The sequence below is a fragment of the Alligator sinensis genome, unplaced genomic scaffold (genome assembly GCF_000455745.1).
Source record: "Alligator sinensis unplaced genomic scaffold, ASM45574v1 scaffold1185_1, whole genome shotgun sequence".
Classification (NCBI taxonomy): domain Eukaryota; kingdom Metazoa; phylum Chordata; order Crocodylia; family Alligatoridae; genus Alligator; species Alligator sinensis.
The window spans coordinates 222,065-240,144 of record NW_005842900.1 but is presented as its reverse complement, the minus strand read 5'-3'; the positions used below and the strand labels follow the sequence as shown (position 1 = coordinate 240,144).

General features: G+C 44.8%; 1 protein-coding gene across 11 annotated transcripts in view; it reads right to left on the bottom strand.

Moving 5' to 3' along the window:
- Positions 1-18,065, bottom strand: part of TMED8 (transmembrane p24 trafficking protein family member 8) — a 28,855-nt gene extending 10,790 nt beyond the window's left edge. The window contains exons 1-8 of one of the 11 annotated variants that reach the window (XM_025192165.1): positions 17,803-18,065; positions 17,010-17,079; positions 13,978-14,109; positions 13,489-13,602; positions 9,979-10,120; positions 9,368-9,667; positions 8,200-8,447; positions 862-1,473 (exon numbers count right to left, since the gene is read on the bottom strand). In XM_025192165.1, the coding sequence (XP_025047950.1) occupies positions 8,230-8,447; positions 9,368-9,667; positions 9,979-10,120; positions 13,489-13,575 (747 nt within the window). In that variant the 5' untranslated portion in view covers positions 13,576-13,602; positions 13,978-14,109; positions 17,010-17,079; positions 17,803-18,065 and the 3' untranslated portion in view covers positions 862-1,473; positions 8,200-8,229. Of the gene's footprint in view, positions 1-861; positions 8,448-9,367; positions 9,668-9,978; positions 10,121-13,488; positions 13,603-13,977; positions 14,110-17,009; positions 17,080-17,563; positions 17,779-17,802 lie in introns of those variants that run through there. The other 10 variants (XM_025192166.1, XM_025192167.1, XM_025192160.1 and 7 more) reach the window with 10 other exon arrangements.
- Positions 18,066-18,080: the final 15 nt, after the last annotated feature.

Here is an 18,080-nt window from a genome sequence, read left to right as displayed (position 1 = left end):
GCCAGAGTGTGGCATGCAAAGGCATTTTGTTTGGGCACACCCCTCAGGGTAAATGGTGGGGAAGGGGCCAGGGCTGCACTGCCACAACAAGGATCAGCCCCTCTGCAGCTCCCCCAGCATCTGCCCCTGGCACACCAGTATCTTACAAGTCAGGGTTGCAGGCGATTTTGGCACACTGCCCAAAAGCGTTGCCAACCCCTGCCCCTGCCTTAAAGCACAAGTGTCAAAGATCTGGACCACAGAATGTTTCAATCCAGCTTGCTAGGCTTCTCACAGGTTACTGAAAGTTGGGAGCTAGGGCCATGGAGGGACAGGCCTGCCATAGAATGTAGGCTCCTGGGCCCTGCTAGACATGGCCAGCAGCAACAGGAGGGCATGCAAAGGCTGTGCTGACACAGCTCCATTTGCTCTGCTGCCCAGGACCCCTGCCACCACTTGACCCCACCGCTCTAAATCCCTGCTGGACCTGCCACAGCTACTAACCCTAGAGATCCAGCCTGGGAGGAGCCCCACAGTCCAGATCCAGCATCAGGTGAGTCCAGCACCTCTGCCTTAAAGAAACATTTTAAAAAAGTGCATAGTTCTGTCTAAGCAGCAACTGACCAATCAATGTCAATGTCAGAGAAACTCCAGCATTAGGAACTGCATAGTAGTACACTTCTATGGGCCAAGATAAGTAAGCTGAGCCTGTGCTCATCCATGAGCATCTAATAAGCCCAGCAGAGCTTTAAAGGCAACTGTGGCTAATCCCATTCTGCGCTGTAGTTGAAAACAAGTTCAGCTGAATTGGTTTTATTATTGGGTCACCATAAATGCAATTCTTAGCCTAGAACCACCCAATAAGAGACAAAAAACCTTGACTGAATAGCAAAAAGTTTATTTGAAGAGTCTGGACCTTAAATAATACACAATATCACAAAACAGCCACACTGTGCCAAATAGAAAAAGACAAACTAAGCCTAAGAGAAACAGCAAGCACACTATAAATAGTTTTCATTTGCACCAGACAGCTAAACATTCAGTGCCATATTTTGGTAAAATATCCTCTATATTTAAAAATAATCTCATGGGAAAACATAAAAAGCAGCATTTTGGTGCAGAGAGCTCAACTCTGAAGTAACAAGACATTAAAAATATTCACATCACACAGACCAGGATTGATGAGAGCCACCACAGATTACAGGAAAATAAGTCTTAAAATATATGTGCCCAGCTACAAGACATTATCTAATGAAAGGCTGCACAAAGGGTATGTTGCTGTGAAGTGGGAGCCTGGGCTCTCCACCCTGCAGACTGTTGTTGGTCAAAGTTGCTAGGAGACTGCTTTGTAGCTTGGGAAAGCTTCCTCAGCTCCAGGCTTAGTGGTCAGTATCTGGCACCACACTCCTTGTCCAGGGACCAAACTTCCTCATTCCAGATGGGCACAAACCAGATAGAATTTGTGATTCTTGTTCCAAACATTTCACTTCTTGCCTGCGAACAAGTGCACAGTCCTTAAGCCAATACTTCTGGGAGAATAGCAGGTAAGTCCCAGAAAGTAACATGGGAAGTGCCAAATATCAGACACTCAGTCCACCTAGACCAGTATTCCATCTTCAATGGCCAGCAGCTGACTATTCTAACCTTCTTCTACAGTAACTCTGTAGTGAGCAAGTGTGAGATAGTTTGTCCCTCAGGGAAATTTCTTCCCCACACCTTATAGCAGTGGTGCTCAATTTATGGCCCATGGGTCAGATCCAACCTGAGGAGCTGTATCACCCAGCCAGGTGGGGCTCTCCACAGGTCCAGAAACATGATGACAGGGAAGTGGTGGTAACATTAATCACTCCCAGGGATGTAGGAATGAATGCTGCCACCACTCCCCCCAACAACAAATTTCCCAAGCCATGGAGAACTACACAGTCCAGATAACAGGGCCCCATGCACCAGACTACGCCAGTGCTTGGGGCCAGCCCTGCACATGGGATCCACCATATGGGACCAGGCCAGATCATACCTGCTTTGCAGTAGATTGGTTTGAGCCTTGATGCAGGGAATGTCTAAAACTATTAGTTAAAAATGTCTAGGGCAGCACTAAGTACTGTTACCCATATGTATCTTGCTAAATTACTGGCCTCATAGAGCAATGAGTTACATAGTCTGATTAAACCATGGGAAAGTGTTTCTTTTACTCAGTTTTCAATTTGACCCTACTCAAGTTCTTTGGATACCCCCAGTAAACCTGTAACATGGATTCTGGATACAGCCCATGCCCAAGGTTCCATCACATCTGAAAGGTATAACCAACTACCTGCCCTTGCAGCTAAAGTTCAGAGGTATTTTGCAGCTCTGGTCCCCCACCTAGTGAGAGGTAGTTAGCCATATTAGTTCAAAGTCAGGAAAAAGGCAGCGTAGATTTGCACCCTCTAAACTAACTCTGGGATATCAAATTCATTCAACCCCTGGACCGGATGAGTGGCACGGAGCCAGTCTGCAGGGCTGAGCTGGTGCAGGCACCGCATGCAGTGCATGCCTTGGACCATCTGAGCATGCTGCTTGCGGGGCACTTGCCAGCTCTAGCTCTATGCACTGTGCGTAGCACATGCCTGCTCCAGCCATGTGTGGGGTACATGGCATGTGGCACTGGTCTGGGGCACACACTGCACGTGGTTCCCATGCTGGCCCTGACATGCAGAGCCAGTCCATGGGCCCAATCCAGGCCAGCCCTGGATCCCTGCTGTGTGCAGCATACACCAGCTCCAGCTCAGAGAAGCACGCAGCACACAGGGCCAGTCTAGGGCACGCCCTGGATCCAGCATGGGCACTCCCAACCCAGAAAAGCACTGGCTCCGACACACAAATCTGGTTTGACATGGGCACTGTATGCAGCGTGTCACAGACAGGCTCTGCTTGCCACATGAGCCAGTTTCAATACGTTCTGCACTGCAGCCAGCAGCACTGTGGGCTAGATCTTTGATACCCATGGACTAACGAAATCAGAGAGAGAGATATATGTAAGCTTTGGTGAGCCCAAGCTCACTTCACCCGTTGCTTATCTGTTCCGTAGTACACAACAGCACACTGACTACAACTGTTGATTTGGATAGCTTAGAAGTGCTGAATGGCTGCAGGGGTCTGCTATTTATGATGGGTTAGCATGGTCACAACCCCTACTTAGGCTTGGCACAAAGGTCTGCATCTCCCTCAAGAGAACAAAACCCTTTGCATAACTTAAATTAGCAGAGACACCTTTTAAAGCCAAAGATCCCATAGTACTGGAAAATTCAGGCTTCCAGCTCTATTACATGATGCAAAGTAATACAGTTAAGGCAGTCAGAGCAGATAGGATTTGTTCTTCTCCAAGAACAAATCCTATGGAATCCCCAACCTCATAAGCCATCTTCAGGAGGTTCTTTAGGAACAGGGCAGAGAAGGCAGGGAGGACAACTTTGCAAGCAGGGCCCTAATTCAAATAAATGAGGAGGTCTATGGCTCGTTTCAGACACTTCTTGTTCCTAAGGCACTGTGTGATAAATCCTTAGAGATTGGCTTATTTGAGAGGGAGAGGGCAGAGGAACACCTGGGATACAAGTGGACAAGTGCAGAGATCTTTGCAGAGTGCTGGGGTGGAGGACAGAAGAGCTCTTCTTCCAGAACCACCAAGGTAGAGCTACTAGACAAGACATGCTCTCTTCTATCCCCTCCCCAACTCCACGTCTAGCCACCATTTCTATAGCTGACCCCTTAGAAGTAACTTATGCAACCAAGTGGGTCACTCTCGCACAGTCAGAAAAGGAAGCAAACACAATGCATATAGTTAGAAAGATAGGAGTTGCCGTAGTTTCTAGAATAAACAGGGTACTGAGAAACTCTTCTTTGCTTCCCAAGGTGTCCAAAAACAAAAATCTAATCTCTCCCCTAGGCCTACATGTGCATTTTCTTCCCACCTATAACATTTGGAAAACTTTTTACCAATGCAATAACACAAAATTAAGTAGGCCTCAACATTGATATGCATCTAGCTCAGAAGTGACACAAACACCCTTAACAGCCTTCAAAACAGCCTGAGAACCAAGGTCCTGACCCTGTTCTAAGGATTCCAATGGCAAAACATCCATGGACTTCCAATTTAAGTAGAAACTGGGCCTCAAGGTTTGCATTCTGTGACCTACATGAAATACACTATCTGATTTCTACTGTTCTCAACAAACTTCACCAAAGAAAGGAGAGTTATGAGTACTTCTTGATCTATCAGTAAGATCCATCAGTAATTCTTGATCAATCAGTATCTATGAGTAATTCTTTTCATCTCATCACAGCCTGATAGGGAGTATTTAAGTAATTATCGTTGAACACTTAAAATAATTAAAGTCTTCTCACTCTCTTGACTGATCGTGCTACTAAAGCTAGTACGTAAATATTACTCCCAAAGCCACATTACATTCACAAAGCAGGTGCTTACCCAAGGAGGAAAAACAATGTTGTGATCAGTCATAAAAACTAGTCCCCAGTTTGCCAAACACAACAGAAGTCTATTTACTTTCTGGTTCCAGTCTCTCTTTCTTCTCCCAAAATTTGGGGCTAGAAAGAAACAGCTTTAAATCACTTCAAACTTTCACCCCTGATAAACTAAGGCAGTTTTTTCTTTAAGCAAACATGATGTTTAACATCACTTTCAAAACTCAGTTTTTATCTTGGACTTGGCTTTTCATGCCTGAAATTGAAAGTCTCAAGTACACCCTTAAAAGTAAAAAGGAAGTTCTCTCTGAGCAAGGTGGAGAAAAAAGAGACATTATGCCTTTGAACTAATTATGCTTTCTGTGCCATGTGCTGAATAAAAGTAACTGATTAGGCAGAAGCCATACAGCAAGGATGCCAATCAGATACTTTCATGAAGTAGAAAGGCATCATCAAAATCAAAGGATGAATTACTAGTTTTACTAGGAGTTAATAAGAACTGCAAACCCTTCCAAAGAAAAGTGTTCTCTCTCAGTCACCCAAATTATTTCATTTGGTACCTAGGTAACACAACAGTGTTTACATAATTTGAACACTAAAGGACTAGACAGGTTTAACTTATTTAGTGTAGTTGTGAAGCTTTTCTGTATTGTAGACGAATTATTACATGCCTAAAACTCTATTGTGCTTAGAGAAAATACCAACTACTTCAGTAAAATCTTAAAATGAAGAGTATCAAGGCCTTTTTTGCTCTATCATGCAGCAGATGTGCCTACAGGCACAATGAGGTAACATGATCGGCACCTACAGCAGGTTGGAATTACACACCCTATATGAAGATACCATTTGACTTCAGCCAACAAGGTAACAAGAAGGGAGCAAGTCTGATGAATGAACTGGAAGTACTGATGAAAGATCTATCCCCATTTCAGACAGCCAGGACTGAACACTGGGATTTCCATTCACTGAACAGTCTACCTTTGCTAAAGACCCTTTGGAACAGCAGCTGTTAGTTACCAAGCAGTTGGTCTGCTTAGTCTACACACACTGTTTGCTTTCAATGATCTCAGCTGTCCAAATGACTGAGGCAGCTCTTATTGGCTGAACTACAAAAAAATAAAGTGCATAAATCAAACAAACATTCATGATCATGTTCTTAACAAATGGCTAGCATAATGATCCATGGAAAAATAAGCAGCTGACGGGTGAGAGAGGGAACACAGCCTAAGGGGAACAGTTCATCCTGAGGATGCTGCTAACAAACTAGCCCACACTATAGCTTGATAACAGAGAATCAAGGGTACCAACTCTCGAGTACCTAAGCATGCACAAGCTAATTCCCTTCTTTACTAAGGTCCTATTTTAGACTGCTCCCAAGTGCATGTGTGGTCCTCCACAAGGTCAGATATTCAGCAGTTGCTATAGACAGCAGCACTGAGATTTATTGTCATATACTGGCTGTTTGTGGAAGGTGAAAGGTCTATCTATGTGTTTGTTTAGAAAAAAAAACCTGAGGTGGATGGAATGCAGAAGGGCCTTTCTCAGTTGCACTGGGCCTGTGGGAGGGGCCCACACCAGACTGCTGCCATGCTGGGGTTGAAGGGACCACTGCCTATGCCACAGGGCAAGGCAGGGCCTCCATCTGAAATGCATCAATGCCTGTCACTGCCCCTCCTTGCAGAGCCCCTGCTGCAGTAAGGCAGCTGCATTTTACATCAGTTTTTTCCTGAACTGGGCTTATGCCCCCCCTTCCCCCACCCTGCAAAAAGGAAATCAGCTGCCCTCTTCTGCCTTCACTCTTAAGACTAATGAGCAGGCTGCTGCTTCTTTAAAACAGCAATAGTTCTGCCCTTCGCTTAATCCTGCAGCTAGATAAACCTGGTGCCCACCCGAGTGATTTGGCATAGGCTGCTCAACTGTATGCCTGCCTCTGACCTACCCACCAACCGAGAGTACTTAAGACAGTGGTTCTCAACAGTTTTACACTTGAGACATCTATCTCTCTTTGGACTCAAGGCCCCCCTTGGAAAATGCCAGCTCTTAGGTTTTCACTCATTTCATTTTTTGACTACCGAAAAATAGAGCAATTTTTCTGTTTCCAGGAGCTCAAAAAGACCCCACAGCAGGTCAGAATGGTTTTAATACCAATAATTCCTAGTTGAAGTCTCTAGGTTTATCTTGTGAATCATGTTTGCACACCTAATGGTGCTAAGTGTGTGGCACCCCATGACACCCCTGAAAGCATCTCAAGGCACTCCAGGGTGCCATGGCACCTTGGATGAGAATCACTGACTTAAGTAGACAGAGCATATTAAAAGAAGGGCCTGAGAATCCACAGTACTTTCCTGAATGCTGAGTATGGCATAACTAGGGAATGACTGCACCTTTTATGAAATTAAGTCTTCGCTTTCCCCCTGTCTACAGAGGGCAATGTATCTGCACAGAAGGACATTACCTAAAGGGCTTTTCAAGACAGACTGGCTGGAAATATCCCAAAATTATGCAAAAAAATCATTCAGCATCTGCAGACAGAGGCACCGAAGTGCAACTGCAAGAGCATCCTTAAACAGGAATGTTCTTAAATAATCATCAAATACATATTCAAAATCTTAAAAGATTTACCAAATAAAGATATTTTAAAGTGTATCTGTTGAAACCTTATTTTGATCCTCATTTTCCCTGTTGCCATGACTGGCACAGAGGGTGACCATTAATGCCACTGTTAACCACTGCAAGGTACCAGCGGTATTGAAAGGAGCTGCAGTCCATACAATGTGTTATGGGTTAGCAATGGTCTCAGGGGTTCACCGACTCAAAGCAAGCATAGATGTGGCTGACTTTCCTGTGTGTCCAAGTCTTTTTGGGATGTGTTAGCCTGGGCTCTAACAGTTTTGCACTTGCCTAACACAATCACTCCTTTTTCCCCAAGTTAGAGATAAACTATTGCAAATGATCTAAGTTTTAGCTGTTTACATGTCTCCCCAGTCAGGAAGATCTAGTATCTAACTCCCTAGTCATCCTGCTTTCCTCTTCCCATGGGAAATTTTTCAACTGACCCACAAGGATTTATTCCCTCTGCAAAGTTTGGGCACAGGCCTCTTATAATGCTCACTACACAACTACCAGGCTCTTGCCTTGGGCCTAACAGTTGTGGCATGAGCATAATCATAAATGGGGACAAAGAATACGGGCTGTAGTTGGCATGCGTGGACAGGATGAACCCCCACACAGGAATTAATTGCCACCTGGCTAGTGATGGTGTGCAGCAGTGCTAAAAGGATGCAAGTATAAAGCAACTACCCAACAGGTGCTTTTCTCTTAGCAAAATGTGGTTGGCAGTTGTCTCCTGGTGGTTCCAGATACAGCTAGAGGGGGGCAGAAGGATCTCTCAGCTTCCCTTCATACCAGTGCAACAGAAACTTTAACTACCTGAATTTGACCTTTGACAATGTCCTGGCTATCATAAGAAGTCCCAGTGATCCTTGCACAAGAGTGGCTTCTGGAACATAGTACAGGGAGGGGGATCCTGGGTCATTGAGTCCATTCCTCTGCACTTGCAGGCTATCATTAAATTGATGGAATCCCTAAAATGACCCCTGTGCAGCCACAGCTACCCTCTCATTCAGGGCAAGCTGGGGTGAAGCAGGGGAGAAAGCTTTGTATCCAAGAGAAGCAGGCAGAGCCTTGCCTCAGACTTAGCCACATGATGACGGCAGTTATGGGTACCAGTCCTGGGTGGAAGCCTGCTTTGCTCACTGTTACCTGCCTGCTGTCCTTGCCCCCTCTACTCCCTCAGCTGGTGTAATATACATGAAAGAACAGGATCTTGTTGCGCAGAAGGGAGTAGGAGTTGTCAAATTTGAGCAAGTAGATGCCTTCGCCTGGATAATCATGGCTGCCTGCCTGCACGTCACGGTGGCTGTCCCTCCGATACACAGGCATGATCTCACCATAGCGGTTTCGCAGATAGCTCTTGGAGCCCCTTTCCACATCTCCAACTGGGGTGAGTCCTGAGTAGCAGAGGGGAGACAAACAAATGTCAGAAACAGCAAAGCTGAGGCATCAAAGGGCTGCAATCAAACCATGGTTACAGGACAGGGACAAAACTTCCAGCTAAAAACACTGGCTGGCACTACTATATGCAAAAGCCACCCTAAAGTCTCTGCACATATAATAGACAAGCTGTTTTCCATGCATCAAGAGGAGTCTCTCCAGGGAAATGATACACTTGGGAATGTTTTGAATTTCCCACCATCATCATCACTGCCACTTGTCTCCCTGTCCTCCTCCCCTCACAGCACTTCCTAGCTTCCCTTCATATTTACTGCTTCCTAGCAGAGTGCCCTCAGAACAGCTCTGTGCCAGAGTGAAATGAATTCTGGGTGGGAGAATGTTGGGGAAAAATCACCTGTCCTCAACTCTATTTCTCCCTAGGGGGTCTAGTTTCAGGTGTTCATGTCTCAACCTGCAATTGTGACAGCACTCCCTATGCAATTCAAGCTGTCCCACCACAAAAAAAATACAGATTCCACTCAGAGGGAGCAAAAGCTAATACTACAATGAAGAAAAATTCTGCCCTGCCCACCCCACAACATAGGAGCTGCAGCAGCATCCTAGTCTGCTATGTTAAGGAACAAAATGCTGACTTAAGAGTCTTAGACTCCAATCCTGTTATCAGTTAAAAAAACATTATGGAAAGAAATCATCATTTATTATTGCTGGAGCATCTTCCTGGGAGGGAAATACTAGCCATTTAGGCATGTTGAACTAAGAAGAGCTAACCTTGTCTCACCATAACTTAATTTAAAACATTTCAAAGGCACTATGCAGGGTTAATAACTAAAATGGAAGGAAATTACAGCACCTGATAAAAGACATGGATACCACAGCAATGAGCACAACAAAATAATCATTTAAGTTCTGCACTGACCTTCAATCTCCTCCTCTTCCTCGTCATCTTCTTCGTCACTTGATTCACTGACCTGCACAGTAATGGCAGTGCTGGTGACAGGAGTCCAGTCAAAATAGACCCCGAAGCCAATATCATAGTCATCTGTTGCAAACTCCCAGCAGACACGCTTCCCATCAGGGTGGGTTGGCACCCGGACCGTCACCACCTCACCCCGTTTCACCACCATCCGACCATTCTTCTCCTTTCCCATTTTGGTCTTGAATTCCTTCATCTTGCAAGTGGTCCAAGTGGAGGCTGGAGCCAGAGGTGGCGGCTGAGCTGAAAAATACAAGGCCATCAGTTGTTGTTGGTCAGAAAACTACCAGTATGAATCAGGAACAAGAGGGCAATTCCTGCTAAAGCTCTTGTTTTCACGCTTAGGACAGCACAGAAAAAAAAAAAAGTCAGTGGAAGACCTAGGGCTATCCTACTTTAACCATCAGGTTAACCCCCAGCAAGAGCTCACACAGTCTTAAAGAGCATCCATCTACCCCAAAGAGGGCCATCACTGTTTCTAACCTGGCTCCACTATGAGGCACATAAACACATCCCATCCCATGCAAGGCAAGTACTTCCATCCCAGCCCTCACCTTTCCTCTGCTCACCGAGGAGGTCTGCAGTCTCCAGCTCTGCGGAGAGGATATCCACTGCACCTGTGTGTTCTGACTGTATCATAACAATATCACCTGGTCCTTGAGGCACACGGTAGTTGGTCATCTGCACTATGGCTTCCTGTGCAGAGGACATAAGAAAATTCCTCAGTAAGCACATCACACTATGGCTCCTATGCCACCCCCACCACACACACACATGCTGCATTTAAAAAGACTAGCTACAGATGCAAGGAAAAGAAATAATTTCCCTCAACTCAAAAAGATAACCCTCTAGATTTCTGCTAGAAGCACATGATTTAGTGAATAACTGACTGGCCCTACCTTAAAGCAACTTGCTTTGCACGGTTTCCCCAAAGTTGTGTAACTGCCATCAAATGCTGTACTGTCCTCCAGTCTTCCTAGCAGTAAGCACTTTCCCAGACCAATAACTCTGTCAATATTCCTTCAGTGTTTGTGTCTATTACTGGTTTACATGTTAATATTTCCAGATTTCACTGTCTGGTCTCTCAGAACATATTCTGAGGTGCCTCACAGAACCCAGCCAGTGACTACAACCACAGTGGTGCACTGACACTCAATATGAGCTTGTTAGAACCGTTGCCCAGTCCCCGATTCTCCCTCCTCTCTCTCACAAGTAGAGCTCTTAGAACAATTGTTTTCACTGCACAGTGCTTCTCTCAAGTTGCATTTGAAATACTGATAACTTGTCTGTCTTCTTCCAGTGAGCTGACAGCACTGCTTTTTCACATCCCTCTTAAGATTCTAATAAATGTTAAAGTTAATTTAAAATGGAAGGGAATTCCCTGCAGCATCAGTCAAAAGCCGGTAGTTTAAAATAGCCTTGAAGCTATAGGAAAAAAAGTAAGATCTGAAAGAGTATGGGAGCTACTCCAAGACACAAGGGGAGAGAGAGAGATGGATTGTAAAGGTTAGATTGCTGCTCTGTACATTGTGGGGGAGGTAAGAGAAGGCACAACTAAACCTCTGTGTAAGCACTACTTTCAACTCAATCCAACCTCTACAGCAGTGGTTCTCAACCAGGATGCCATGAGAACTTCCCAGGAGTGCTGCAACGCAGGTACCATGCCCTCAGCAAAGTGAAACTTTCCCCACATGTCTTGGTTTTCAGGAGGCATATCAGAGCTAAACTGGGGAGTGGCTCAAGCAAAAGTGTTTCTCCCTGCATTATTTAATGCAGACAGAAGTGCCTTGTCCTGTCCTGGCTGCTTCCCAGTTTGGCTCCATATAGGAAAATTTCACCTGACCAAACACTAATGACATCCTGGAGATACATACTGCTGGTGCCGCACTAGGTGAAGCTTCCAGGAGGCACAATCTGGGCCAAACCAGGAGGTGGCTGCAACAGAAGTGGGTACTCCTGCCTCCAGTGGGTTCATCTAATAACACTAATGCAGTCAACAGTGTCTGCTCCTGCCACAGCTTGTCCTAGTCTGGTCCTATATGGGCCTCTTGGAAACAGAGGTCTGTGGGACAGTCCCACTTGGCAGCAGCGCTGGCAGCAGAAGCACCTATCTCCAGGCAGCTATGCCACCTTTGCCACCAGGTGGAACTGTCCCACTGTGCCCTCATTTCCATAAAGTGCACATGGGGCTGGACCAGAAAAGGCTGTGGCAAGAGAGAGTACTTTTGGCTAATTAAGGTTATCCCCAGGCTGTTTTCCTAAGTTTTCTAAGTATGCCTGGGTTCCATCCCACTCCAGAGCAGCTGATGCTGGCTCAGTCCCCAAAACAGCCTATTTCTCAAGAACCCTGTGGGACCCCTGGGGTCAAATCTACAAGACACGAGGCAGGTTGGGTAAAGATGTTCATTGTCCTCTCTACTTACAGCATGCTGGGGGAGGAGCTGTCTCTCGGTGACTGCAGCTGACGTAACGAGCAAGTTTGTTATAAAAAAGCAAAAAGTAATGAAAGTGTAACAGAGAATGAATCTGTATTCAGAGAGAGAGGAACTTGAGGGAAGCACACGTCTGAGTAGTGATTTTAAGAAGAACCTGAAAGCAGGTTAGCTGAGATAGCACAGTGAAAGCTGTCTTTCACAGTGAAATGGGCTTTACTAGGTATGGAGATGAGCATTACCCAAACCTGAATGCACCGTCTGCAGTGAAAAATGATCTAAAATCAAGCTATGGACCTAAATAAAGTTGAAATGCCATTTCTCTACAAAGCGTGGACACCAAAAAATACGAGCTAGGAATACTTTTAAAATACTTAAATTCAAGAAAAAGTCCTTAGACTTTGTAAAAGAAAGAAAACTTTCTGACAAGGCACAAAAGGCTAGTTACAAAGTTCAGGGATCGATTGCTAAATAAATGAAAGCTCTTACAATAGGTGAAACACTGATCCCTCTGGTGTGCAAAGAAATAGTAAGAATTATGTCTGGTAGTGAAGCTGAAAAAGAAATAGAAGTAAAATCCCACTGCCCAATAATGATGTGTCAGAGGATACTGAAAAAAAAAAAAAATGGAATACCTTCACTCTCTAGGTGGATGAATCAACAGATTAAAGTGAAAAATGCTAGCATCTAGCTTTCATTTGTTTTGTTGATGGAAAAACAACAGAACAATTCTTCTATTGCAAAGAACTCAGGTGAGACTACAAGAGGATGTTTTTGACACAATGGATTCTCACTTGAAATCTTTGGATTTATCTTGGGAAGCACGTGTAGGTGTTTACACAGATGGTGCTACCACTATAGTTGGGTCGCTAGGAGAACGTTTCAACTGTGAAGAAACAGAATCCAAAAGTTATTACATCTGACTGTTTCTTTCACTGAGAACCTCTTGTTGCAACAACCATATTCTACAAATTAAAAAGTGTGCTCGACCAAGTTGTAAGAGTGATTTGTGTTAAAAGTAGGCCAAAGTTTCTTCTTTGTTTCAAGACTGCATGAGACAATGAAACCTGAACATGTCAGTCACATGTTACACACAGAAGTAAGGTGGTTATCTAGGGGCAAGGTTTCGTCTTGAGTTTACAAGCTAAAGGAGGAAATGTTAACATGTTTTAAACCCAAGTACTTACCAGACTCCTACAATTTGCTGAGCAATGATAACTGGTGCTCTAAACTAGAGTATCTTGTTGACATATTACTGCATTTGAATAAAGCATATACCAGCATGCAGGGCCCAAATCAGAATATTTTAATCTGTTCTGATAAATTTTGTGCCCTGCTAGATAAGATTCAGAACTGACATGCAGGAGTTAATGTTAGAGAACCAGAAATGTTCCCTCTAACAGCTGCAACAAATAATGTAGAAGTGCTGCCGCTGACATCAGAACACTTGAAATTGCTAGAAAGAGAGATTAAACAAAATACTTCCCGGATGCAGATGTTGCAGAGTACGACTGGGTGAAAAACCCATTTACCGAAGCTTCAAGAATCAGGGGATTCAGTCCACCTTCAGGAAGAAGAACTCGGCAATATACATAATGATCAGACCCTAAAACTGCAGCATGATGAAGGTACCTTTGGATAACTTCTGGGCTCAGCTAACCGACCAATATTCCAACGTTTCAAAAAAAGCCGTATGAATCTTGCTGCAATTTTCAACATCGTATTTATGTGAGTTGGGGTTCTCTGCTTTAACAAACACAGAAAAAAAGAAGAGAGAAAGACTTCTTTCAGAAGAAGAGGAAGTGAGAGTATGCCAGTCTTCAATTTGGCCAAGAATTCAAGGTATCTGCAAGAACTGCCAGGCTCAGTTATATCACTAAGTATCATATTATGTTTTTTCCTGTTAGCCTAAAAAGGATGTTTCCAGTCATATTATTTTTATGCCCTGTAACATATAACTTTGTGTTTGAAATTGGGTTCCACTAAATTCAAAAAAGTTATGGAAGACTGTCCCAAGTCTAAAAAATTTGAGAACCACTGCTGGACAGGCTCAGCACCAGAGGGAAGGAAGTACTACAACATGTTAGCCTCTGCTTTTAGAGATAAGAAGTAATGACCTACCTCCTTAAGGGGCTGTATCTGGTCAGCAAGCGTCTCACCAGGTCTGGCCACATCCTGGTCCTCTGATGCATTATCCTCTTTTCTGGAATTCTCTACAGAGCCTGTATTTATCGGTAATCCAATCTGCGGCCTCTCAGAGAAAAAGAGCACGTCAATTCAGGATGCTTGAAGATAATGGTACAGTCACTCAGCTAACTAAAGCCATGGTACAAACCAGCGCACTCAGAGGCTGGAATTCAAACAAATCAAGGATATTGGGCTTCCCATAGTCAATAGTCACTACTGGCTCTCACTCATGTTCTGCTCCCATCTGCAGAAGGCTTCATCCTCTTAGCTCCATCCAAGCCACAGTGAGCAGTTCTGCTGAGATCACTCCCAATGTAATGTCCCTTAGGTAGCCGTAATTTACTCCAGCTGATCCCAGGTATACTCCCTCCCAGCTGGCTACCTTGCTAATGCTGCGCTAAGAGCAGGCAGCAATATCTTCTCTAGAGCCAGAGGTCAGTTTTTCTAAGCCAAACCCTGGATGGCATCTACACACTGCATCACATGTGCCCTCCGTGCCAAAGTTTTGGAGAGACCAGTTTAAGGACATTTAAGTGTGCCTTCCTGTCAGAATTCCCCCCCCCCTAAAACCAAGAGCTGGTAATAGAGTGTCCACTTCTTGTTACAGAAAATGTCAAATATGGCAAGCCAGCAGCCATGTAGTGACAAGACTAAAACACATACGTAGAACAAGGACCTATCCACAAGAGAGATATGGGAATGGAAAGTGGGACCCCAGGAAAGCTGCAACAAGAGTAAAAGAATCAGACCTAAAAAGCAAAAGCCTTTTTGCCTTCATGTTCCTTATGCCCTATTCTTCCCACCATACTGAAATTCCCTTTAAGTCATAAGCATGTTCATTGTACTTCAGTCTATCTCTGGACAGGCATTCACCACAACTGAGATTAAAACAACTGTAAAACAAATGAGATTAAAACAACTGTCAGAGAGAGAACAACTAGCGGTCAGAACTAAATGCAATTTTCACAGAAAGTGATTTAACATGTACTGTAATCTGAGCAGAAATGGCCACTCGAAAAAGCAAACCCTTGTCTTCATCAATGAAAGCCCATGGCCAACCAGGTTGGTCTAATATACATGATTGACCCAATGTGAAGAGGCATGAAAAATCACTAGTAGTGAAAAGAAAACTGAACATGTAAGAAATGCATTTCAAGAACGACATATTTTGAATAACAGAGGGTCAAACTGTTCCAAATTAAATGGACAGTGTCTACATGCCTTCTTTGCTTGTCTGCAAATAGAGAGAAAACAAGATCAAGACAAACATGACTTTTCCGGAACTTCTTTAGGTACAGCCTTGAACACTGAAATCAGAAGATCCAAGATTTCAGCAAAATCCTCCTAGCTCCATTTCTATCATTAGAAACAGCATACCCCAATCTCATCTTCCAGTAATTGCTGGTTCAAATGGGTTGAATGTCAGAACACACATGTATGTGTTGTTAGGTTGGTTGGTAGGTAAAGGAAAAGTTAAAAAGGAATAGTTTAAAAACTGTCCCTTATAGCACTCTGTTTATGACCCCCCTCCTTGGAAGCCCAAAGCAGAAAACCGATTCCACAGACTATCACTTTCCACTGGGTTTTTGTTTCTTGGGCAACAGTTGTGTAGCACAGACCCAGATGGGCCATTGGCATGCAGCTCCCCCAGTATTTCTAGAGTCAGATTCAAAGGGCTTCCCATGAATACTGAGGCTAACTGAATTAAAAAAAAAACTCAGCAGTGAAACTTTAGGGTTCTGTGGAAAGTGTTAAAGCAGTTGCACAAACTTTGCAAGCCAACTTAGAAGAAGAAAGTCAGTTGGACTCCCTTGTCATGCCTCCTTTTCATAATTTGCCACCTCTTTCAAAAAAGCAAAAAAATGTATAACCCAAGCAGGTTTATCAGGAATCATCCATGCAGGTTTCATGTTACACTGGGATTCTACTCATTGTCCGATTTGTTTTTCTGAAGAAGTTAAATTGCAAAATTACCTAGAGTTCGTGATAAAAATCAGAGATTAAGGAAAAACCCTGTCTGGCTGTTGCAAATTTCATTTGCATCAAAGCCAGCATTACCTCAAACTACACAGGGTTTGTGAAGGTTACTTTTAGAAAAAGATGACTAATGACTAGCAAGATCCACGGCTGCACTGACTTAACTCATACATTTGTAAAACCTTTGTGTACGTCGGAGGGATCACATGAAACCTTTAATACTGGTTAGAAAAAGCGTATTGTGTGCATCTCTAATGACCACAAGCAACCCAACAAGCTAGGACAGCCCACTAGCAAACCAATAACAACAAACCAAATATTAGACAATGCATGCACAAATACTACTAAAAAAAGCCCATCAGCAAAGAAGCAGGTATCCTGTACAGTTTCCATGGAAATTGCATACAGTGAGAATTTTTTTGGTTTAATAATTGAAACATCCCTCTGCTAAGAGTTTGATTTTCTGTTGACAGTTTGCTCTTTGATTCAAACAGCCTGAGTTATGTTATGGTACGGACTTCACCATTTTCTGAGCACTAAAATAACCTTGAGCCAAGAGCAAGTGCTCCTTTAGTGTTGTCTCTACTGCAGTGGGGGCCAAACTTTCTGGCAGGTCCCCATGGGTCACTCTGATCCCCTTCCTCTGCTCCCTGCCTAATTTCCTACTCTGCTTTTCACTTACCACCCTGTGCCCCCTGCCTGATCTCCTGCTCTGTACCTTTTGCTCCCTGCCCCATCTGCTGTTGTGCTGCTCCCTGATCTGCTGCATGCCACACAAGGGCTGCCCATGCCACTTGTGGCACTCTTGGTACAGGCTGACCACCCTTACTCTGCTGCATCCAGCATACCAAACCCAAGAGCAGAAAGTTCAAGTTTCCAACCCCTTCTCTCCCCCTCAAGGAACAGCTGCCTGCAAGAGACAGACTGCCCGCCACTTCCCTGGTGTTGTGACATACGATGGATGCCCTCACACAGCGATCTTTTCCTACCTGCACGGCAAAGCCTTGGACTCCAACGAGGCAATTGCAGGTTCAGGATTTTGGGCTGACGACTCATTCTCTAGCAATGGACAGAAAACAGGAGAGTATGAAATAGCCTTTACTTTGAAAATACCAGACAGAAGGGCAAAGCTATAGCCAGTGCTCTTAAAATGGGGGAAAAGATTAAACTTTTCTGGCACAAGATACAGGGATCAAAACAATTTTTTTTTCAGCTGCTGCCCATACCCGTCTCAGAAATACTGACCAAAGCCAAAGCTCAGCAATTAAATCTGAGTTGGCAGTGCCCTGGGAAAACCCACCCTGCACCAGCTGAGAACATGACACGGACCAGATGGACCTGGAGGGTCCTTTCTAACATCTGACTAAGGCTCCAGGTCTCATCCCCATCCCCCTCTAAAACACAGGGCAAGCTCCATTACCACAGGACTGTGGAGCACATGCCAGAGTCTTACTGATGTGATGATGTTATCTAGCAAGCAAAGTGGGTGCGAACAGGTCCCAGAGCTCCCAGCTCCAAGGTGCACATGGCAGCAGGGATTCACCTTTACTTCCTTTTAGAAAAGGAGCTGGCGGTAGTTGTGGTTGCAGGAGACTGGACTGGAAGGCCCAAGTGAGTGCAGTGAAAAACGGACCAGCCCTGCAGACTCAAGCCCTGACCTACACACCAGTGTCACCCTGGCTGCTTTCCCTGCTAGGAATGCATCCGAGCCCTGATCAGGGGAGACCTCCTAGGCTGACTTAAATCAAACCCACCCCATCCTTTGCTGATTTCATTAGTTACCTGACCTAAGATGGTTTAGAAAAAAACAGCTCCCACATCTTCATGACTGCATGCTAGGGCCTGGATGAGCCTCGGGCACCCTGGGGGAGGGGGGGACTTCTGCTCGAGGGAGAAAGGAGCCCTCGGACCCGCACTGCAGGAGCAGGAGGACGCTCCACTCCCGAGCCGAGGGCGGGCTGAGGCCGGCCCCAGCGCAAAGGAAGCCCCCGGGGAGGCCCAAAGGCGGCCTGGCGCAGCCGGGTGTGCTGCCCCGAGTCAGGAGGCAACAGCACTGCCCG